This window comes from Anarhichas minor, unplaced genomic scaffold, assembly GCF_050575085.1.
Source record: "Anarhichas minor isolate MPS153535 unplaced genomic scaffold, ASM5057508v1 ptg000024l, whole genome shotgun sequence".
NCBI classification, from domain to species: Eukaryota; Metazoa; Chordata; class Actinopteri; order Perciformes; family Anarhichadidae; genus Anarhichas; species Anarhichas minor.
This window is the reverse complement of record NW_027466470.1, coordinates 8,458,806-8,483,023: the sequence shown is the minus strand read 5'-3', so window position 1 is coordinate 8,483,023 and position 24,218 is coordinate 8,458,806. Positions and strand designations below refer to the sequence as shown.

At 40.6% G+C, this 24,218-nt stretch overlaps 2 protein-coding genes across 3 annotated transcripts in view; one reads left to right on the top strand and one right to left on the bottom strand.

Annotated features, from left to right (window-relative positions):
- Positions 1-7,578, top strand: part of LOC142956488 (netrin-G1-like) — a 44,800-nt gene extending 37,222 nt beyond the window's left edge. The window contains exons 4-6 of the mRNA XM_076098103.1: positions 164-190; positions 1,252-1,296; positions 7,340-7,578. Of these exons, the coding sequence (XP_075954218.1) occupies positions 164-190; positions 1,252-1,296; positions 7,340-7,578 (311 nt within the window). The remainder of the gene's footprint in view (positions 1-163; positions 191-1,251; positions 1,297-7,339) is intronic.
- Positions 7,579-20,971: 13,393 nt separating this feature from the next.
- Positions 20,972-24,218, bottom strand: part of LOC142956931 (guanine nucleotide exchange factor VAV3-like) — a 45,705-nt gene continuing 42,458 nt past the window's right edge. For both annotated transcript variants that reach the window (XM_076098722.1, XM_076098723.1), the window contains exons 26-27: positions 23,741-23,889; positions 20,972-22,882 (exon numbers count right to left, since the gene is read on the bottom strand). In XM_076098722.1, the coding sequence (XP_075954837.1) occupies positions 22,841-22,882; positions 23,741-23,889 (191 nt within the window). In that variant the 3' untranslated portion in view covers positions 20,972-22,840. The remainder of the gene's footprint in view (positions 22,883-23,740; positions 23,890-24,218) is intronic.

Below are 24,218 nucleotides of genomic sequence, written 5' to 3'. Positions count from 1 at the left end.
TGCTGTTAATCAGTGGACACAGTGGAGATCAATTTGATAAGTGTTGGTGGGCTTTGAATTATTCAAGGGAAACAATTATGTTTTCTCTTGTGGTAAAGTTTGAAGAGTTACATTACATGAGTCCATGCTTTCATAAAACACTGTTTCTGTGCTCTTTACGCAGGTATCCCCAGTAATCATGGACCAGTGCGTAAGTTGATCAAGCTTTTTTAAATTGGCATGCTGACTAATGTCTTCCTCCCCCAGTGATGACTAACTCTTGTTTGACTGATGATGTTGGTGTGAGGAATTGTTCTGTACATTACCATTATCATTCATCAGTATATTTTCCAAGGCATTTATTTAGAATTACATCTTAACATCCTACTTTTATGAATGAAAGTAAACCTGTGCATGGTGTGAGAAAACCCAACTTTCTCCAATGCAGTTTTGATCGTGAAAATCATTGCTGGAAGACTTTAAATACAAAAGAAACTAATAAAATGTTCTTATCCTATTGACACATTTTCTATTCATTTTAAGACAAAAACAAAAACGTTTATATATTGTATTACAAATTATTTATACTTATACTCATACATACATTCCTGCTAATAGTTTTGCAAACCATGCTATACCGTTTGATATTTGGGATATATATCCATTGTTTTAAGGGAGGAAATACCAAAAAACTCACCCGCATGCTTTGCAAAATGGTCAGCAGTAATATAACGTGTACAATTAGTAGTTAAGTAAAAACTTAAAACACTAGTAAGATTAAATGACTTGCTAGTTCATAAAATACTGTAGGAGTCCTGCATGTTTGGGCATGTTTGGGCTCCCTTCCGCACTAGAATATTTGCTCTAAGCTGGTTTTAACAGATTGATATTTGCCCAAAGCCAGAGAAAAGAAAAACATTTTTCATGAAGACATGGCTCCCACCATGCATGTTGATGCCTGAAGGCGAATCCTCATACTGGATAACAAAAGCAGCTACCATATGTACATGTCTCTGCCTTTGTCTTGTGGAAGATTCACTCATTTAAGCTGCATGCACACAATTTTACATCAGTCCATTTACTAATCCAAAACACGTGGCAGAAATTCTCCAATAAATCTGAGGCAAACAAGCCCAGATAACTCACAGATTATTGTAAAAAAAAAAGACAAAAACAAGAATCTCTGCATGCTGTCCCTGTGCTTTAACTACATAACAGCATGAAAAATATGACAACTCAGTGTAATATATAACCTTTCCCATCTTTACGCAGATCGAGCAAATGCTTCATCTCTTGGTGTTGCAAATCGTAACCAAGGTAGGCTTATAGGCTTTGTAACTTCAGCATGACATTAATAATACATAGACACAACTGACTGCTTATTGATTGGCAATTTACACAAAAAAAAAAAGTGTAATGTAGAATTTGCAATTAGGTTGTTTCCCCAAAGCCGAGATGCTTTCATCCTGCATGCACACAAACACACGCTGGTCCTTACAAGGTAGACTTTTTGTTGTGAGAACACGATAGGGAATGGACCACATGCCTCATGATCACCAAGTCCACAGCCTCCTAACCCCCTTTGATCATGCCCTCTTTTTAATTACCAAGAATGCTCTCTGGGGGTGCAGCCTCTATGCCATGTTCACAAGGAAAAAAAGGATAGAGGAGAGGGAAGGAGAGAAGAGGCTTCAGGGGGGTTTATGTAGATTGATCTCAAGCTATCTCCGGCTAATCCTCAAACCCAGATATCCTGTGTAGTGAGTGTTAAGTTGCATCTGCACCACTGCTCTCACAGCCAGGAGAGAAAAACAATTTAAAGAGGACTTTCAGGAGTTCCACGATTGAGACAGGGTGTTTCCTTCTCCTCTCTGGACTCACAAAGCTGGGAACGAGGTGCACCTATGAAAATAATCCAGTCTTTGCTGCACTCAGAGGTGAAAGGAAGCCGGTTACTACACTGGAGTGGATTACAAGAAACTCTGCTTTCCTGTGTAATGTGCATCATTTCCATATAAAGAGCCACAAGACAGAATCAATCTGACCGATAACAATTTCAATGAAAAGCTTTCATTTGGTCCATTCTGCACTTACCTTATCAATTCTAAATGCCCCATGACAGTATGTGTTTTCATAGGAAAAGTCCTCTGGTGCAAAGAGAGGTGACATTTTATACTGCAACAGTCTCTGAGATAAACACAAGGAAGTTATTTAGCATTTGCAATAGGTACCAAATGGGCTGCAACCGATGATTGTTTTTGTTATTAATTAATCGACAAAAATGATATTGATGAATAATAGCTATAAAAGATCATTAAAAATTGGTAAACAAACTTCAAATTTCCCACAGCCAATGGTGACTTATTGTTTTTGTCTGACCAACAGTCTACAATGATATAAAAACAGAGAAAAGAGATTCAACTTCTCATTTTTACATTTCCGTTTGTGTACAGATCAAACAAACAAAATTCAACATGTAAATGTGTGAGCTATATTTGTAGGCGTATTTTTCAACAAAGTCAAACTAGCCTGCTTCCACTCTGTGCTACGCTTAGCTAACAGGCTGCTGATGGTGGCTTAACATTGTTGCATGAGCGTGGTACCAATCTTCTCTAACTCTCAGCAAGAGTTTTAAAAAACTATTCCTCCAATGGTACTTTCGTATCTTCCAATTCTGACTTGACAAGCATTTACCAACACAGGACTTGAGTGAAAAGAAAATCAGACACTTTCTATCTTCAGATGCAGTTTTGTTTCATTGCCACTGTCAAGTGCTACTATGCAACTGACACCTTTTATTGAACTTCAGAGCCTCAAGTCATGACTAATGACGAAGCCTTCATGTTAATATTATAACAGGAGGCGCGGTTGAATGCTGGGTTTCAGCTTTCCCTGACACCATGGCAAGAAGACATTGATCCAATGTAATAGAAGCAATACAATTCTTTCTCAGAGTATATAATTAGCAGATCCTGTATCTGAAAACTGTCTCCGTTCATAGTTAATTGCACTGGTGAATCTATAGTTATAACGGATTTTTAATCACTATGAACAACTATAGTATAAATAACTACCATATTTTTTCCCTGTATGTAATTAAATGGAGATGCTTTTTTTTGTCAATTTATCCTATTAGACATTGGTGTGGAATTGTCATAATTAGCATATGAAATTTAAATTATGGCCTAAAACATGTTTTGTGAGGTCACAGTGACCTTTGACCACCAAAGTCTAATCAGTTCATCCTTAAGTCCTAGCAGCGGACGTTTTTGCCAAATCTGAAGAAATTCCCTCGAAGTGTTGCTGAGATATCACGCTCAAAAAAATAAATATAAAAAAAAAAGCGGGGGGGATCTTTAACACCATAACTCAGTGTCTGGCTTTACATGACTGCAACCAAGCTCAGTGATTCATGTAATATTACATTTGTTGACAAGAATTTACTCATGAAAGACTGGCTATTCGGAACTTATTGCTATCACATACAAAACAAATCTTCCACAAAACGCTGGTATCTCATAAACTTCGTCTTAGAGTACTGAGGATGTTAAGAGTTCACGGAAAAGAGAGGATTAGAGAACTGCCCGATTATGTTTATGAAAAGGATACTCAATTTACGGCTGCATGCCAAATAGGGTACCGGGTGGCGCGATGACCATTTCCTAGTTCACAATCAAAATAAATTGATTTACAATGTGATTTTAAAAAAAAATGTGTACTCTCAAATGAGGTGCCAGAGGGCAAAAAAACAACAATATCAAAATAGACTAATAGAGCTTGTTTATGAAGGTTCCCCCGGACCCCCCCGACAGAGGTTAAACCCCCAATGTTTGAGCGGTTTATTAACTGGCCCATGGCCTCCTGTCATTTAACAAAAGTGTTCCCCGGGCAAAGCAAGTTGAGAATTCCTGGTTTTCGACAAAACTAGACTGCTCAAAAAAGCCAATATGTCCTTTCAATGTCATTATGTTTCCAGTCACACAAGCAGCAATATGACTAATAAGAATAATTATCTCAGCTCTTGGTTCATCCGGTCTAACACTGTTTGTGTTGTTGCTGTGGTGAATTTTCTCCATGTTGCTTCGTGCAACACCGAGGCCCAAGGATAGATCTGTCATAACAGTTATACTGCTAAAATGTCACACATCTGACGGAGGTGCGAGGTGCCAATATGTCCCAGAGAGAGTCCGCTGGTGCTTAGCCAGGACTCAAATTGCTGCTTTCTCACTTGCTGCCAGCATACGTCTAAGACTGTGTGTCACGCTGGGCAAGTTTGTCGACACCCCTATATAAAGATAGTTATATGTTAAAAAAAAAAAAAACGTTCAAACAGCATGATGTCGTATTTCATAATCGATTATTAAAGGGGCACTCTAATTCTGATGATTCTTTTTTTAATCTTTCTCTTCCCCAATGTTATGGAAATGCTTTTTCCTTATACACATTTGGCTTTTTAATATGAGCTAGTTTTTACATTTCAGACACTAATTTGTCTCACTGTGTTGAGTTAAAAGTTTCCCCAGACATGCTCATCTCATCTATAATAGATAGGAACCGAAGATACCAACTTACAAACTTTATTAATTCACATATACCCTGTCACTATGTGAGGTTTTCTTCTGAGCGACAGAATAATTGACTTATTTTTCTCTGTATTTTGTCATGACAGCAGGGCCCCGTGGCTCCACAAAAACACTGCAGGCTTAAGCCTCGGCCTCTGCAGACTAATTGGGCTACAAATGCTTTTAGAAAGACAATGGTCCTGAGGGTCTGCTGGAGGACACAGAGATTATCCTTTGGCAACAGGAAACAAAGTTAATGCGTAGACTAGACGATGGAGACGCTGCTGATCCCATGGTAATTTTGACCAAAACACACAGAGCAGGTGTTTTCAATTAGCTGTAAAATAGAAAGCTGCTTTGAAAATACTGATTGGGGTGCAGCCAGAAGGCCATTAATGTTTGAACACAGTGAGGATAGGAGAGCAGCACTCTGTAATTCAGGGGTCCATTGGTATGCATGCAAAGTTCAAGTACAGACAATTTTGCACTTGTAAGGTGCTCATTTGTTGGGCATGATTGGACTGACTACAAGTCTTAATCCTGTCAAACTTGGACCAAGACTGTCAGGGCCTGAGATATATTCTGGCTGGGCTTAGAGGAATACTTCACCCACACAATGACCACTTGCAAACATTAGTTTACAAACTCTCGCACAACTTGTGCAGTATACTGATAAACAAATGGTAATTTTGTAGCATCCCTTTAAGCTTATATTGCATGTAGTGTTTTGGGACAGGTTTGTGTTAGGCTTGATTATAAACATTACAATTAAAATATTACCACTTGGGATCAGTGGAAACAACGCTGACATATTTTCACATTTTAAGTTGATATTGCAAACTTATTAAACAGATGATTTACACATCCCACAGACACGTCGATGTTAACATGTATTTGATAGTAATCTACGTAGAGCTGAGGGTACTACAGAGTTCATTGTACGTGTAGTAATTTAACCCTCACATCACCAGGTAATTGCAAAATATTGTGCTTTGTGCAAAATCGACAGTACAGAAACTTTCAGTGGTCATGACAGAGAGACATGGCGTGCCAGCCACTAATACAGCCACTAATAATATCAGAATTCTAATCCAACCCCTTTCACTGCTGCACTACAGCCTCCGATTACAAAAATGATCATTTTAATTATTCTTTTTCTGTATTGATTTGCCCTTTAAATTGACATTGAATGTAAACAAACTGCTTTTTCCCCGACCTGATCCGCAGATCAGGGTCTGTTGTGTCTGTTTTTAGGGGTTTCATCTAAATATAAATATGTCGATTCGAGTTTTGTGAACAAAAAAATGTGTAATCTATCTAAAACATCAATTGTAAATGTCAGGTTTTCTTGTCAGTCTCTGAATCAAAGAGCAGTGGCTTCTTGCCAGACTCATTACTTTTGCACCAGTGTTCAACAATCACACAGAGAGAAATCTATCATGCAACGCAGCCACAAGACCTGCTGCATTTTAAGTCAGGAGTATGATTGACTGTTAGAGCTGCTATATATGCTCTTATAATGCTATACCATTATCAACCTGTCTATAAAAAAAACATACAAACAGTTTAACACAACAAGGCTGTCATACCAAACCTCTCAGGGTTTCTGAAAGTAGAGGCAGACGAGGCGAGGAAAAGAGTAATTTACAGCACTTCATCACAGAATTATTGACAATCCCATATCGATGATGAAACCCCTCTTTCCACAGGTGGACTTTCCATTTTAAGCACATAACAGCAGTGGTGTCTGTGTGAAGGGGATGGGGATCTTATTAAGTTAAATGCAATACCAATGCCTTTTTAATCAGTTTTGGCAGGAGCAATGATGAGGCTATTTGTTGCGTTTATTCTGATGCATGAGCCACATTACAGAAAACCAAAAATGTGATATGTATTTATGCAAGTATAGATATCCAATTACACTGAAATCTCTTGGCAAATATTACCTCTTCCAGGATTTCACCTCTGCCAGCAGAGAGGCTTCCTGGACTAATTGAGTCGCGAGTTTTTGTCTGTAAATGTGAATTTTGGCTTATGTAGAATCAATCTATAGGAAAACAAAGAAATGTTTGGTGGCCACTAGAACAATGCAGTCCTGGATTTTACATCATTTTCCTTCGACAGGGAATTGTATTGTTTGTTGTAAGGTTACCCGCAGAGAATAAATCTGCAACAATTGGTGATTGACAAAAAAAATGCTTATTTCCATATCAAAGGCAGTGGTGCAGGTGGAGCCAGGAAATCAATCCCATGTTTTCTCCTCTTTCTGTTCTTTGAGTGTCATTGGGCCAGAGGGAACACAAATTGTATTCTCCTGTCCTGCACAAGGGGGCTGTTTTACCATACTCCAGCATCCTTTGATTCACTAATCATTAATTTCACCTCATCACTGCCATGGTTTGTTTGCTCTTTTGTTTGGATTATTTGCTCCGAAGTCCCTTTGGTGCTCCTAAAATAACCACAAATCCATAAAACGTCTGTCTCTGTTCTTTTGTCATAAACAATCATTCATGGACAGGGTTGTCACAGGCTGTGGGCTGCATTCAAGTATTCATACAGTATGTGCCCTGGTTATCTGTGTCCTCGTCCTCTGCCCACCCCTCCACTGAAGTCCTTGGCTTCACCCTCCCTAATGTGTCAGCTGTGCTCTAAGGACACAGAGCGATGCAGACAGGACAAGCAGAGGCAGCTTGTGCCCTGTGAACTTGCCTGTTTATGTTCTCTGCTACCTTATCACTGAGTGATCTATTAATCACCCCTTCCTGTCTCCTCTGCTCTTTTTGCTTTTGTCTCCGTAGCTCGGGTGTGTGACAACGCGATGCTGCGCTGTCAGAACGGTGGCTCTTGCCACCACCATCAGCGTTGCCACTGTTCCCCCGGCTTCACGGGCGTCCTGTGCGAGAGAGCTCGCTGCCAGGGCCCCGGGGAGTGTGATGACCAATTGTCTGGACGGGCCTCCCTCCATCATCCCCCCATCCGCCGCCGGCTCGCTCTCACCCTTGTCGTGCTCCCGCTATTGATTGATTCCCTTTGCTGAGAGACCCGAATGGCCTCCCATCCTCAACCAAAACCCTAAGACATATGTTGAGACTGAACTCTCAACCATAAGGACATGAAGGACAAACGATGTGTGGACAATATGCTCAGCATACAATATAAGGAACTCTTTTGTATATCCAAGGCCACAGTGGTGGAAGACTTATTAGTGCAACAGATTACGCACTGATCGGTTATACTGAATGTTAAATGGATTTTTGAGAGGCTTGGTGAAGTCACTGCTGTCTTATAGTGTCACAAAGGAAGCGGTTGGAGCCCTCCCTTTGTGATTATGTCATTGGCTGATACTTCATTAACGGCAGACTGGAGACTCGGATAGAGCTACCAACACTGAGAGCAAACTGTACAAAGCTAGACACATGATTTCTAAGTATCATCTGAACTTATTAAAAAATAATAATGTAAACGGGGGACATCTTAAAACATCTTGCCTCACTGCCTCCTTCCTTACTTGCCACCTTCTCCTCTCCTCACTCTTCCCTCTGTCCTTCACCTTCTCCTCCCTGTGCTTTGGTGACTCTGGTGATTTTACTTTCCTGAAAGGGTGTCTGTTGTTTTGCCAAATGCTGCACATGTATTATTATCAAGCCCCTTGACAAGAACCAATCTAATACTTTTTTTCTTTTTCTTTCTCAGAGGCTTTGTAGTCACGCTTGCGCTCACAAGTTGTAACATACTGTAACTGTATTTAATTTTTGTATAAAACAGATATTTTCATGACTAAGCAAAACAAAAAGATGTATTACTTGTTTTCTATTGCTGCCGACCTGTCCTAGATGTGGACTATGAGTGCACAAACAGTTTGGTTGTATCATTTCTTTGCTTGTGTGGCACATGGTTCTCTTCATTTGAGAGCTGCTGTCAAAACTATGTTTACAGTACACACTTACACAATACACTTCCACCAAAGGGAAAAATGTCTTTGTCTTGTTGTTGAACAGTAGTCATTTTATTAGGTAGTAACATTTGAGACCAGATGTGTGGAGTGAAACAGTGTATTGTTTGTAGATACGTACAAGCCGATGACCATAGCTGAATGTCAATTTAAAGGATTTTTGAAAGCTATCAATACCAATCGTTGACCTATTCACTGAAGCAACAGTTGCTGATGGCAATAGATCAGTCAACACATTAATTCCTAGTTGTATGACTACAGTTGTTGTTTTTTTCTAACGTGTTGTAACCATCCTTGTTGTGCTCATGAAACATGGGAGAATCAGAAGAATCTCAAGCCGAAATCCCATCTGCTTTATGTAAATTTAACAAGAAGACTTGGGAAAAAAAAGAAAAAAAAAGGAGATTGCACGGCTGTCGCAGAGGTTGTCCAGCTCAAATCTGTAATCAAATCTAATCCTTGAATCAAATGGAAAGAGGGGAAGGTTTTCTGAGCTGGTACGGTTGAAAGCCTGCATCCTGCTGCGGGAGCCTCCGTGAAGTGACACGTTCAGGAAATGAGCTTTAATTCATAAAGGGTCAATGAATCGAAATGAAGTCGCTTCCCACTGGGTGACATACTGATCACTGAGACCAATTTCATTTGAGAGATTCCTTTTCTTACCACGGTTGTCATCAAACACCTAATTGTGTTAGAGTCTACTGTAAGTGCCTCTCATTAAATGACACTGTCTGTGAAAAGAGTGGCAAATGCCTTTTTTGACAGAGACACTTGGCTTGGAAAGCAACTTTTGGAACTTAAGATGAGGATTAGTTGAAATGAGTCAATGCAGTGTGTGAAAATAGCAAAAAAGATGTTTGACCAAACACCATCGATACTGCTACGACATCGTAGGGTTGGCCATTGGTGCCTTCACAAAATATTAACACAATGAGATTTTTGATAAATAATCATCAGTAATGTGGATATAATGACTAAGTGGGTAAATGCAAACAATAGAACAGCTTGGTAAGTTCAGAAAATTACATAACTTTACTTTTAAGCAGCCTTTAAAACCGGTGTAAATCTGGTGGGGAAAAGACAAGAACTATGCAACTGTCAAATTATTTCAATTATCAGCAAATTCGAAGAATTGAACATTTGCTAAACATCCTAGAACAGCGATTGTTTAATAGTTCCCCACATGTTGAAGTGGTGAGCCTTGGGCTGTATTAAGAGTACTTATATAATATTTTATTAATTTTTGTAAACTAAAATTACAGGAGCAAAAGTGTAGGACACCTTGGCCTGCGGAGGAGGAGGAGCCGGGGATCAAACCGTTAAAAAAAAAAAAAGATGTGTTTACAACAACACAGTCCAAAATGCTACTATATCTGCATGCATGAAGAGGTTCCCTAAAGAGCTCATCACGCTTATAATGTAAGTAGGACTATTAACTAGCTCTACACTGCAATACAAGAACAATGCTGCTGTTATTTTTCATGTCCTCTGCGTGGATCATGAACTGGTGAAGATGCAGACTTTTTGCACAATACCATGTATGTAGCCATCAATTATATATAAGACCCTTTGATACTGTAGGGTTCTCCTTTTAAAACGAGTCAGTTGGAAGCTGGAGACAGGGTTTTCAACCAACTCATGAAGCCAACGTTGGCTTAAATAGCCAGCTAGCTACAGCGGATAAAATCACCAGCAAATGTCGTCATTACAGCCGTCAATAAAATAACGACAGCCAGCTCGAAATTGGGAAGTCTGCTTATGATTACCAGTCTGAAATCAAGGACTTATTGTTTTGAAAACCCGTCGTAGAGACGATAACTAAGGCCGACGGGGACTTAGCGAAAGGTCAATTGCTCTTTCAACCAAATAACTACGCTCTTGCCCAAAGTACAGTAACAATTATATCGCCCTCTGTGATTTAATAGTTTTGTTCAAGGTTGCCATCTCTGAACTGGCTCTTCTGAATGTGAAGTAGCACTCTTGAGACGGTTTGTGGTGACAGTTGGAGGAAACTAAGCTTTAGAGCAGTGTTTAAGGGCCAGAGTGTGTGTGTGTGTGTGTGTGTGTGTGTGAAAGACAATTACCTTTATGACATGTTAGTGCAGTAAAATTGGTGTTTTATGACACTTGCTCCTAGCTTTGGGCTGCATTTAGCTATTAGCACAAAAAAAGTTTTAAGGTTAAACCCAAGTCTCCTCCACTTAAATGAAGATTATGGCACAAAAGGTTGACAAACAACTGAACTGAGACCATTGCTCTGTGTCCAGAGCAAGAGCAACACACTGCCAACACTGACATTCTTAGCCAAGGAAGGAAAATGAGCTACATAATTCCTCGACACGGAGTATGGGCATGGGAATATCCAAAGCAACTTTTGCTTCTTCTACACCAGATTTAGGGACAGAAAAAGTTGCGGCAACTCCAACTTGTTATTGAACATATGCATGCATATTTTTTTTCCAATACTGTCATATATAACATTCCATTATTATGTTTTTCTGGTACAATTTTAGAGTCCAGCATGAGGCTTTTTTTTTCCAGGGGTTGGAATTCAGTGCAGAGAGAAAAGACCTGAGGATTTTGTATGCTGGTTATGTTCCCCACTGTTCCGTGTCACAGCAACGCCTTGTCCTTCCTCCTTTCACTTCTAAGACTCAGGAGGGGGTATTAGGAGGACATTTTTAGACATGAGCAGAGCAGTCCTTGTGTTCTGCCACTGTCAGCACTGGTGGCACCAACAGAAAGTTACATTACATAAGACAAGGGGTATTCAGTATCTAGGAAAGAGAGGCTCGGCGACATGACTGGAGCAGTCAGCTTATTTGCAATCCAATATCCATATTTAGATCATCAATGACACTTTGAAATGCCCAGCAGTAGAACTCAAAACACAATGTAGTGATGCTCAGGGACAGAAAGCAAAACTTTTCAGCCAGTCAACAATGTAAATATTTGCATGCATTATTCCAAACCATTTGAATATTACCAACGCTTTTGGTAAAAATGGGAACGCAAATCCTGATTCATATTTGTTCCCCCGGCTGTTTTCAAATCAAAGGGTTATAAAAAGGTGTAGCTCCTGTTTAAATCATGTTCAGAAGATATACAGTGATTCACAGCTCAGAATCCAGGTCCTTGTACTTCTCACAAATATAGTACTGCGTTTCTAACAATAAGTCGTCCTTGACCCGTCACTGAGCAAGCTTCAGCTGCTGGCCCAACTGTCACGTTAACAAAAGAAATGAAACTACAAGCGTGGCTCCATGTGGATAGTCATAGCCATCATAATAACACACGTTTGTCCAGAGGAGTGCACCATTACTTACATTACAGTGACAGGCAGGCTGGCATGAGAAGCAAGACACAACTATCTGCTATTTCAACCCATTATTTATCTTTTTTGTCCATTTGTTTGTTCAGAAAGCTTTGTTTTGAAGAAAAGTTATTGCTAGTCTTGTAAAATGATTGCGAAAAGCAAACAAAAACGAATTACTTTACAGCGCATACTTAAAAAAAGTTGGGAAATGATGGCACTTTTAAACAGATTTTGAGATGGTGGATTTACCTTGTTGTATTTTCTCTTTACATTCTCTAATCTATATGTACATGCAACATAAATTCCTTCAACTATAAAAGGCCTGGTCACAACATTAAAGGGGCACAGCAAAAGTGATCTGCCTGTCTTTGTGAAATGTGTAGTTAGATTGGTTGCTCAGAGGTTAGCTTACTGGCAAGGCTGTGTGGCAATCGATCTCAACTCCAGCATGCCAGCCAGCTTGGAACAATAGCACACAATGGTCACAATAGCTCTCCAGGCTTCTTCCTATTTCCTACTGGCATTTTGTTCTCATAAGTATACCATATTTATTTCAATTAAGAGTCATTGAAGAGGGGGCGGGTGGGGGCTGAAGCTCTCCACACTCGCAAGCTACTAGCGTTACCTGTCGGACAGCTAGCTCCTTAACCCGGCTGCTGACGGAAAAAAAAGTTCAGTTCAAAATATGCATTTATACCACCGACTACCGTCTGCAAAGCAATCCTTTTCTGGAGCAGTTTGCACTCCGACAGAGCAGGGTTACATCACAGTTGATGGAGCAGCAACACACCAAATGAGCCCCGGTAGCTTCTTCACCACTTCTCTGTTCATTCAAAGGGCAGCATTGTCAAGTCTGCTTACGGTTGATCAATGGCAAAAATGTGACGCAGGAAATGTGTCCAGATGTGTACATTGTCCCCTAGTGCCACTCGACTGACTGCAATTCCTTTGAAATGAACTGATTTGGCCGCAAAAAGTTGTCCTTTTAAATAAAGATGTGAGTGGGCCTTACATAGCGACATAACTCACTCAATAACCTGCATATGAGCAAATCAGTTATCAATTTCAGATTTCTTCCCCTTTTTACTAAAAAGGTGCAGAAGTGCAAAGATGCTCCACAGGGATAAATCAGTGATACACGGTAGAATTTCCATTACAGTTACAATGAATCCACTTTTTACAGATCATCACATCTATCACGTTCTATGTATGTACACAATTTAAATTCAAATTTACAAGGACATGACTAGAAATAATGGTAACGTTGATGCTTTTGTGCAGAGAATAGGGATTCAACTTACATTAGATTGTATTAAGTAAAACGAGGTTACGTGTGAGACCGCCTGAAGCACTAACGCATGCAACAGTGCACCTCATGGGCTTGTATTTGTACAATATAGGCACACGAACTCGCCAATATCTATAGGACCTTCCACCCTCTCCATCGTAATCGATTTGTCTGCTCCAGCAGAAAAATTGTAGAAATTGTATCGACTACATTAATGTGGCAACACATCAGTAATGGCAGCTATGGAGGGGTGGGAGCAGCATGCCATCTGTGGCTTTATCAAACTCCTATTCACATCCCTGACATCGCAAGGACAGCTAGTGGGTGGTTCGCTGGCTTGGCACACAGAGCCAGAGTACACTAGAATCAATACACTGAACAAAGAGGAAGTTAAGCTGCCTCCACTGGAACGTAATGGAAATACCTTTCTTTCTCCCCACTGCCCTTTTAGAGTTCTTGGAAATGACAAAAGCAGGAAGTAATTTCACTCGGCCACCATCCATTAGCTCAAGAAAGATACAGGGCTGTCCCGATTTTGAAGGTTAAGAGTAGAATATTGGACCATATTCAAAGCTTCAATGAGGCGGAGGACACGATGTAAGTTACAGAAATTGCGTCACCCAAAAAAAAATAAAAAATAAAAAAAATAAAAAAGGTACAAGCTGGCTCACTGAAGGCCAACTGTATCAATCTCTCTTACACATGTTGTACGCTTACACACATACACAGAGAGGAAAAGAGAGAGCAAGACCTTCTCTTTACGAGAGTCGGTAGCCTCTCACCCTTCACACTGTCAGTCAGTAAGAAAAACAGATCTCGGGCAGATATAAAGCTGCGAGAAATAGTCGGACCCGGCAAGCGTGTGCATTTCAACGGCAGTGGAAGGAGGGTGAAGACGACACAAGTTGTCAAACTTTCCTCAAGCTTGCAGTCATTATTTACTTATATGGTACTTTACTTTGCTATTAATGTCTAATGAGAAATGTGGACAAAAATCGGACTTTCCTTTTTATTGAAACAAATACGACTACAAAGTATTCAATAATCACATCAAATAAATTACAGCAATATCCCATAAAAACTAATTTGCTCACATGTAGGCCTCTAAACACATTTACAAATAAATAGACCGAAGCTTAAGACCTTTGTTCCAACTGCCTGTCTATAAATCTCCTGCGCTGCGTTCCAAGGACAGCGGCGAAGCGACATAAAACACCCTCAGTACACAAAACCAACAGCACTATCCATATGAGAAGAACTACAAAAACATGTTGATTCATTATGAATAATGTGATTTTACTATTTCTTATTTCATGTGCTATTTGGGATTTTTGAGGTAATCCATAGCCTATATATTTTTATTAATGAAATAAAAAAACAATGCATACTGATTTGGTTAAAGCTTCAAAACATTCGGGTCAGCCTTACGTTTTTTCATAAGGTACAAGTCACTTATTTCATTTGAAACTATCCTTTTATCGCTGAGGAATTATTCATGTTTTTGTAGGGTGGGATGGACTTGATGTGGATTTCTGTCAAATAATTTCTGTCAAGACAATTATTGCAAATATGGAATTATTTATCTGTAATGCATCGGCATCTTTAAGCAGGACTGTTTAGAGGCACTAAGCAAAAGCTATTAAAAAAAAAAAAAAGAATCAGCTTTCTTATCACGACCATAAACCAATCTGATGTCCCCTCATTTCAATACAATCTAGGGTAGCAATCGGCTCTTCGGATGCAGATGGTAATCCTATTCAGTCTCACACACGATCACAGCTCTTGTCTATTTTTTCTCAATGCCAAATCCAGCACTTCTGGCCTTCAGTGCCACACCTAAATTGCAAATCAGCCACGGCTGGGATTGGCACCGCAAGCCCTCGACACCCTGTTGAAGAAATTATTTATGTATCACACCGGTGCCGTCCATAAATAAAAGATACCATTCACAGTCTGTTCCAGAGTTCCCGGAGCTTGGAAGAAAACGGTTTCTCCTCATTTTTTCACATGCTGAGAGGGATGTGGGGTTAGTGTTGGTCCCTGGTTTGCATCATTGGCAAAAATAGCATACCTGTAGAATGTATAAATAAAAATTGCACAAAGACTGAAATCGATTTCTCTACAGGATGAGTTCTAAAAATCATACCTAGGCCAATTTTAACATCTAGGTATTTTTGCTCTACCATATTTAAAGTAGGCACCAGACAAGTTAGGTTTTCCTGATAGGACCGCACCCTGAGTAACAGAAGTATTTGAGTTGAATAAGTTCTACTTAACATTTTACAAAATCAAAATTTTACACTGAACTAAAGCTGAAAGTTTCAATAAAAAAAAAGCTGCTTGATAAAAACGAATACAAAGGTTGTTTAGCTGCATGCTTGTGGAAAGCATGCACATAATGAATGGGAGCGTCAATGATTTATTACATTTTCAGAGGGGCAGTCATTTTCCCTTTAGGGAGCTCTTTACCTCGGTCTCCTCACAGCCCTAAACTAGTGGGTTAATGCAAAAAAAAGAAAATATTGCGCTCATTAAGTCATATCTAACCATGCATGGAGTTCAGTAGTGGTGCGAAGAGTGTTAAAAAATTTAGTGCGACACGCTTTGTAAGAGTGGTATGATTTTGTTAAGGGCAGCAAACACGGACGCACGTGAAACTGCACCCATTGTTATCTATGTATGTATGTACGTTTTCACAATGGGGACATCTTGACCCATGTGACTGCAGGATGACATGAGTTAATTAATGTAGCACACACAAAAGGCAACTGAGGAAGTTGCCAAAGTGCAGCAGGCAGAATGCTTACATACACAGATAACAATGTCTGCAGGTATTTTGATGCGTGTCACTGTTTGCTGCCCCTTTACACGGCCCTCTTCACGAAAAGCAAAAGGGGATGCAAAGTCCAGGTCATAAATTCACAAGCCTCAGTTTTCATAGGGACTATTTCCTGTGTAAAAACGATACCCATATATGTCACTTATTTATTATGTCACCCATAATAAATAAGGGAGGCAGCAGAAATGGATATCTCAAAATATCTCACTGGTTTGCTACGTTTGTAGCAAACCAGTGTTGGCGATGGTATTGGTTAATCCGAGGGCTGTTGTCTCGTGTATGAGAAGAAAGAGAGGCACAGGTGGTGGTGGCAGAAAATCCCAAAACAAAGAGCTGGTACAAAGAAAGCAGTTAGAAAAGAAACAGACACACAGAACGATAGTCAGCGATACAGACTGACAGAGACACAAGAAGCGGTAGTTTAGTGGCAGAGAATGGGCACATAAAAAATAAAAAAAAAGAGATTCAAGTTACAGTGGCGAGAAATAAAGGAGGGAAGACAGAAGCCTACATCACAGACGTCGACCATGAAACAATGGTTCCCTGATGGAAAGAGGCAGCAGTAAACACCCCTGTTTGGCAGACCTGGAGGAAGGGAATGGAGATACAGAAGGAGACCGGAGGGGGGGGGGGAGAAAAGCAGCAGGGGGGGTGAGAGACCAACAGGCCCTGCCAAAGCGGCCCCCATGACGAGCGGCAACACCTCGTTAAACCTGTCCACAGGAGTCACAGGCAGATGCTCTGCTTTTTCTATGATAATGGCCGAGCTGCTAAGCAGCTAGAGGCGTCACGCTCCTTTGAACAACTATTGACCTCAAAGCTGTCGTTCGGTTTAACGCCAGCGCTGGTTCCAGCTCGCCACACTCACAAGGGGCTTGTTGCACCGCGTTTTAATGCAGGCCTGTATGAGTATTGCTCGTTATCAAATGTTGTGCAAAAAAAAAAAAAAAAAAGCCTTTCTGGCGATATGGTGTTCATACGTTTGTGTTAAGCTTCTGCGCTCTGCTGCGCTGCATGTGGGCATCAGATAGAGTAGTTAAAGACTCATGATCACCAATTACGGCTTAAGATCTTTAAAAACATGCTCCCCAGACTGTGCAAATTGGCATAAAGGATATGAAAGTGTTACCCATTAATGCACATTTATTCAGCATTTTACATTTAGCAGACCCACCGCTGTCGAGCATCAAAGCACAGGCAGACCATGGAGCCACGAGTCTTGAGGAACTAACCAGGGTAAGGGGGAGAGAGAGAGAGAGAGAGAGAGAGAGAGAGAGGAGAAAAGAGCAGCCGTTCTCTGAGGATTAGCTCATTTAGACCGCTTTGATCTGCAAGATCTTAATTGCTGGGTAGCCTGATTCAGTCCTCACAGCGACTTAGCAACACTATCCAGGCGAGGAGGGAGGTCTTGTCCTTACCTTCTCATCCTCATTCCTTTCTCTGGATAAACTCATCTCAGTTCCTGGACATTATTATTATTTAATTGTATTGCTGCTAATGAGAAAGAATAAGCGTCTACAACCACAGCGATGCTTTTCAGTGAAGCGCTAAAAGTAGCACGCTAGAACGCTGATATCTGGCAAGTAAGTTTGACCATCTTAGTTTATTGTTTTAGCTTGCTAATATTTACTGAACACAAAGTGCAGACTGGCGGGAAAACAGATATTTATGCTGCAAACCAAAGCATTGGATAAAGTGAAATTTTGACCTGATGATGATGATGGTAAAGGAAATGTTTCTCAGGTTTTTCATATTCCAAATTTTGTGCCTATGCATCTGGCAGATGCATCGATGTTTAACTGGATAATTGATCAATTTGACCCGCTGGTTGCGCTAGATGAAAGCCCTCATACCTAAACAACCCAGCTGGTTCCAGGAAGACTCATAAGACTTTTCCAAAAATGATCTGCTCTTCCACCCATATTGTTGGAACACAGTTGACATTTGTCAGCTAATGATGATTTGGAGTTCAGTGAGGAAGAGATTTTCTCTCATTGAATTTCTGATTTTTTTCAGCCACCTCCAACCTCATGTTCCAGCTTTACAGAGCTCCTCTCATTCACACATTCTTACATCATTCAATCTGGCCAATCATCGTTCTTCCCAAATGCCATGAGCCAATCCATCATTGGATGCTGCGCTTGAAATATCTTTGTGATCCTCTGCTCACCCCACACACACACACACACACACACACACACACACACACACACACACACACACACACACACACACACACACACACACACACACACACACACACACACACACACACACACACACACACACACACACACACACACACACACACTCTGAACTTTATGAAGGTGCTTCACAGTGATGGAGTCTAAAAACGATGCCATCTAAAGAAATACTGTGTACATTTCTAAATGATCACTCCTCATTGAACAGAAGCTTCATAGGAGCAGGTTAACACTGTGGTTATTGTTTTAAAAAAAGATTGTTATCATGGTTAAAAGAGATCCACTTTGACCGATGACAGGAGCAGGAAAAGAACATTCAAGTGTGAGATGAGATCAGAAAGGTTCTGCAGATTTTAATCAAATGGATTTTTTTTTTTTTTATTTATCGGTAAAAATAATAGCACAGTAGTGGTATTCGGTTGAGTCTCCCTTCATCAAGTCAAATCCTGATTTTATAGCATCATATGGCCATTAAATAGTAAATGTCAGCTACAACAGCTTCTATGAGATATCTTTACATTCTTCTCTGCAGTTGTAGTTTTATGATTTTGTCAGGGTTGATGGTCACAAGTCAGCAGTTGAATATAAATCTTACAGATAAAGTCTTTTGGAGAGTCGAGCCCTTTTCAGAGGAACTGAGAGCTCACCGTATTTAAGGGGAGCTTCAGCTTCTGCTAAATCCCTGTTTAAACCCCATATAGAGATCCAGAGGGGCTGACTGGCAAAGACTAGGGGTTAAGGAGATCATTCAGACAGATGAAGATGATGCATGGCTTCCTCCCCTCTCTCCGTCTGCATTTTGTCTCTCTCTCGGAGCCACACACATACCCCTTCACACCATCCTCTTCCTCCCTGCACTTTATCTACTCCATGCAACCTTGTACACCCATTTCTCTCTCTCTCTGGCTGCTGTCCAACTTCTCTGTCGTCGTCTTTCATCTCTTTGGCTGAGACAGGAACGGGCAGATTAAAGAGAGGAAGAGTATTAAGGGAGCCATTCTTTCTACCTCTTTGTGATGGGCGGGTTACCGGTGGCGCAGCAGAGCCCTCCCTCTGCTGAGCTTGGTCATTAGAGAGGCTGCAGAGCAGTGGGGGGAAGTAAGCCTGAGGGAGTGTTTATAATACCAGAATACAGAGCTTGTGAGACCCTGGTTATATAGTACATTTCTGTTTAATCTTATATTTTAAAATACATGAATTAATAAGTGCATTAAAACAGTAGACAGAGCAACTGACACATGTTAAGCAGCACTGATGAACAAAATGGGTCCAGAGCATCAGAACACTGCAGAGATTCTTACACGCAGACTGCAAGAAACGTTGCTCGACAAATGAGAGATGAATAGGAGAGCTCCACCTGTATGGCACTTTGTCGAAAGAAATTGGTCACAGACCAATGGCAATGCCTTCGGAAGCAATTTGATCAGCGTCTTCTCCAAGGACACTTCAACATGAGGAGCCAGGAATCAAACCGCAGATCTTCCGATTAGATGACGACCCACTCTAGCTCCGAGACACAAGCAAGCTCTCGAATATTTATGAGTTGGTCACAGGTGTGGTATTGTGTTTGTCTTGATTCGTGGAATGTGTCACAATTACCCAGAAAGGAATGTACTCGTGTTGCAAAAAGCAGCCTGCATGTTGAAAATGTGGTGAAAGGGGGTAAAAGTTTCCAATTTGAATTATTCTAATTTAAAAACACAAGAGCTTTCTGGTGTCTGTCTTTTCTGTTCAGATTGTTGAGCCATTATTTGAGCGCTGCCACTTTTCCACTGTGCCTCCACAACTCTGACAGACACTATGATTTGTGATGCAACCACCAAGCCTTTGCTCCTGCAATGTAACACGTGTGAGAGAAAATTGTCGATCAAATTTCTCAAGTACAATTCAAAGAGTATACTTTTATTAAATATTGATGTCACACACATGGATAGCGGGATGTTAACATTTGAAGGAAAACAGCATCACTTAACGCCCTTGTGCTACCTTGCTCTACAGTGAACAGCTGTTACATCACCCTTGAATCATTCATTCTGAACCCCCCCCCTCCAAAAAAAAAAAAAAAAGAGTTGAGGTAAAGGCAAAACCTGTGGAATGTAAAATGGCTCTCTGGTTTCTACAGTGAAAGATCAAAAGATGACGCAGCACGCAGTAAAGTGTCGACCTATACCTCCAATTACACAATCCACCCCACACACATGCCCTTTAAAAAAAGTATTTGGCTTTGTTATTGCTTTTGTGCATATGATTTCTCTCTGGTGATTTCACGTGTGAAGCCAAAACATTGGAACTGAGCCTCTTTTTTTTTTTTTTCCTACAATGTCCTTAAAACAGATCAATGTGAAATATCATCCAAGTGTGTGTTGCCTCTTCCTTTTGATGATTCATTCTATTCACTTACAGTATCATGGGGCACTAATTGACGTTTTGCTCCGGAGTTACATTCACAGCGTGTTCGTTTTACTCACCTGTCTAACGACTTTGTGTGAGTCTTGAGCCACGCGAAGTCCTCCGCGATGTGCTCCAGGTTCAACTCTCTTGTTTATACTCGACGCATAATAAAACGTCCACTCAGCCGGTTTTCAAACGTTTCGTGCAGAATAAAGCTCTGCAGTTATTGTCCCAAACACTCTCTAAATGTAAACGTTTCCGCGTGAATACTTCATAGTTACCGCTGTAAAATCCACCGGGCATTGTAGCATTTAGCATGTTAGCCGATCCAGAATGCACATGTTGATCACGCAACAACATAGGTGCGTTTGATTTGGGTCACCTGGCGTGCTGGCTGGGTGGGCAATCAAACCAATGATTAATTAAGGGAAGAAGCTACCTTTTTTTCAATCATTTTTATTTCCTTTGCAGAGATACAATCATGCTAAACTGTAATGAATTACATCTTTATCATACTGCATTGTTGCACTGTTCTCAAACTGCTCAGCTGGCCCAGGTGCTGCACACCCCGGACAGTCCAGGTACACATTCAACATGTCAGATCTGCCCATTTGTTGCTGCAGACACACCAGCAGCTTCAGACAGACAGGCGAACAGACACACCAGCAGCTTCTTCTATGTTGCAACTGCTGATTTAATAATAATAATCATAATATTAATGACAACAATAATAATGATTTGGGATTTAGCTCATTTCTTTTGTTGCATTATTACACTTTTTATGTGACTTTGTTTTCACCCTGTAAGGAATGTACAATGCTTTAGATAAATACTAATTCAGGATTCATTTTTAAATAAGCTACTTTTTTGTTAAAAAGTACACGTGTACAATAAACCCAACTTTTTTGAAGTAACAGGAGTAAATGTAATTCCTAACTTACATCCCTGGTGTAGTTTAGCATACAGACCTACCATCACCTCTAAAGATCACTCATTCCTGGAGTCTTGGAATTGCTGTGACATTGCCAGAAACCAGCAGAGTCTCCAGGAAGTCACTGAAATAGTCCCAAACACAATCCCACATGAAACCAACACTTTAGTTTTTGAATGGATTGAACAAACATTGTAATTAGTCAGCTTTAGAGGGGCAGGTAGGGCAGATTTTGTGACCTTCAGACAGATCCAGGCTCGCAGCCCCCCGTTTCCAGTCTTTATGATAAGCTAAGCTAATCAGCTGCTGTAGCTTCATATTGAACAGACAGTGGTATCGAACTTTTGGCAGGAGAGCACATATGTGAATTCCAAAGTGTCAGACTATTGCTTTACATTTGAGTAGGAGGGAACTAGAAGTAGTTTTTACATTTTGGCACCAATCCAGCGTCTCATGAAGATGCTTCTTAAAGCTGAGGTAGTGATTCAAATAAACAATGACTGAAAAGAAATGATAACAGAATAGGAATCAAAGCTTGGAGACATAGCTTTATCAGCGATGGATTAAAACACTTTCCACAACATTCTTCCACAACTACTTTGTCTAAAGATGTCTTGCGCTGTAACGATATGACCAAATCACTTCTGGCTCCACAAGACTAATAGTCATTAAGTTGCAAACACACCGCATGACAGATCCATCCTTCACGCTGTGGAACTGTAATCTTTCCATCCTTTTTTTTTTTTTTCAAACAGTGTTGAATCATTTCAGCAATTGCATTTAAATATCACATATCAGTCCAGTGATTTAAACTGTTAAAAATAAAAGTCTTTGATAGAAAGTTAAGTACAAAATCTGGACAGCCAAGTGGGCTATGTTCCAACAACAGTCAAAGCTCCTCAGCTCCTGCATTTCAATTTGGTGCGGTACCTGGGCGGAGCGCTGTCAGCAGGATCTGTGTTCCAGTTGGGTGACTGAGCCTTCCTGGTATTGAAACACGATGAGAGTGAAGGCGAGTCTCACACCAGCCAATGGAGTCATCAATAATAAGACAAGGTGAGCAGAAAGGGTGGGTGTAGGGTTATCTGGGTACAGCACATGCACTTCCCATTGGGCCGCGGGGGCAGACAGGGCCGCAGAGAGGCGAGATATGGCTTGACGCTCCTGGAATCTGTGATTTGACATCAGCTCCGTGTGAGAGTCTGTCAGAGGCCAGGAGAAGGTCTTTGAGCGCATCGCCGCTTCCCCTTTAGTCTAAGACTTTGGGTTTTATCAAAGAGGTCTGACTTGCAGGGCACAGAGAGTGGCTGAGCAGCATGGCAGTGGCCGGAGGTGGTCGGCTTTGAATAGACGCTGAATAGTCATTCATCCCACAAAGTCAGTCTTCCTCTTCCACGTAGGTCGAAGGGAACCAGCCCATCTTAGATGCAACAAAACAGGATACAATTCAGGCAGCATCACATATATTTGACAGGATATATTTTTCATGAACTTCTTTTATTATCTCACTCTTTCTCCTAATTTTGAATGGTGAATTGTCCTCATGCTTGGCACCCCCAACTCTACTCTACATGGCGCTTACAGTGAGGAGCTTCACAGATGTTGCATAATGCACACACATACGGAGATACAAGATCAAACCTCCCTACATGCCGGTGCCGTAAACACGTAAACATAAAGTGTTTGTATGGTCAAAAATTACTGATTGCGCTTTAATTAGTTTAAACACAAAATTATTTGTGACTATTTACCTCAGCAAATGCACTGAAACTACTGCTAAGACAATTAAACCCCCATAAGACAAAAAAAAAAACATATTTCTCCCTTTAAAGCTAGGGTTGGTAACAGTGAGAAAACAGCAAGAGTATATTAGATTTTTTAAATATATTTAACTAAAAAACCCAGCCCAGTGTTGCCAACTCTTTTTTTTGAAAGTAGCTTGCAGCATTAGCTCCAAAAGTTGCTAAATCTAATGAGAAAGTTGCCAAGTTGGCAACACTGACAGCCCGTCCCTTCAGGCCATCCTCCAAAGCCACTTACCCCTAATTCTCACAATGAATGTAAACAAGTTAACTTTTGAAATACTGATTGCCGTCTGGATGTAATGAGAATTTCAACAAATATAACAAAAAAATGCAATTATATAGAATACATGTGTAAAGCAAATCTACATCAGCTACCACAGTATATGGTAAGAGCACAGATGGCACAAAACAAATAAATAAATAAAATGTGGACAGAAATGTGCCACAATGACAGGATCCTACAGCAGACCTACCCTGCCGTCGATCTCTCCCTTCCACCACCCATTGGACATCTTGGTGTAGATCTTGATAATGTCTCCCTGCAGCAGGGAGAGCTCCCGTGTGTCTCTGCAGCAGAAGTCATAACGGGCCACTGCAACACCCACCACCCTAGGAGAAAACACTGAGACAGAGACATCTTGTCTCATTTTGGAGAAACATCTTCACTCAATTTCACAAAGATTCTGAGAATACTCAGAGATTTAGAATGAGTTATTAAAGTTTTAAGAGCAACCTTTTGACTACAAACGGCCAAGAATTATATTATCTCTGATGCTGTGATTATGCTGCTCTCTCCTCTCATTGGTCCACCAATAACTACTATATTCACAAAATCAAAGAGTCACGCTCCGTTCAACAGTTTAATCTGAATCTAAAAGTAAGTTGCATATGCTCTTTGGTTTGTCACTTGAAAGGGAAAGGATGCTTGCTGACTAACTGGAAACTTTACTT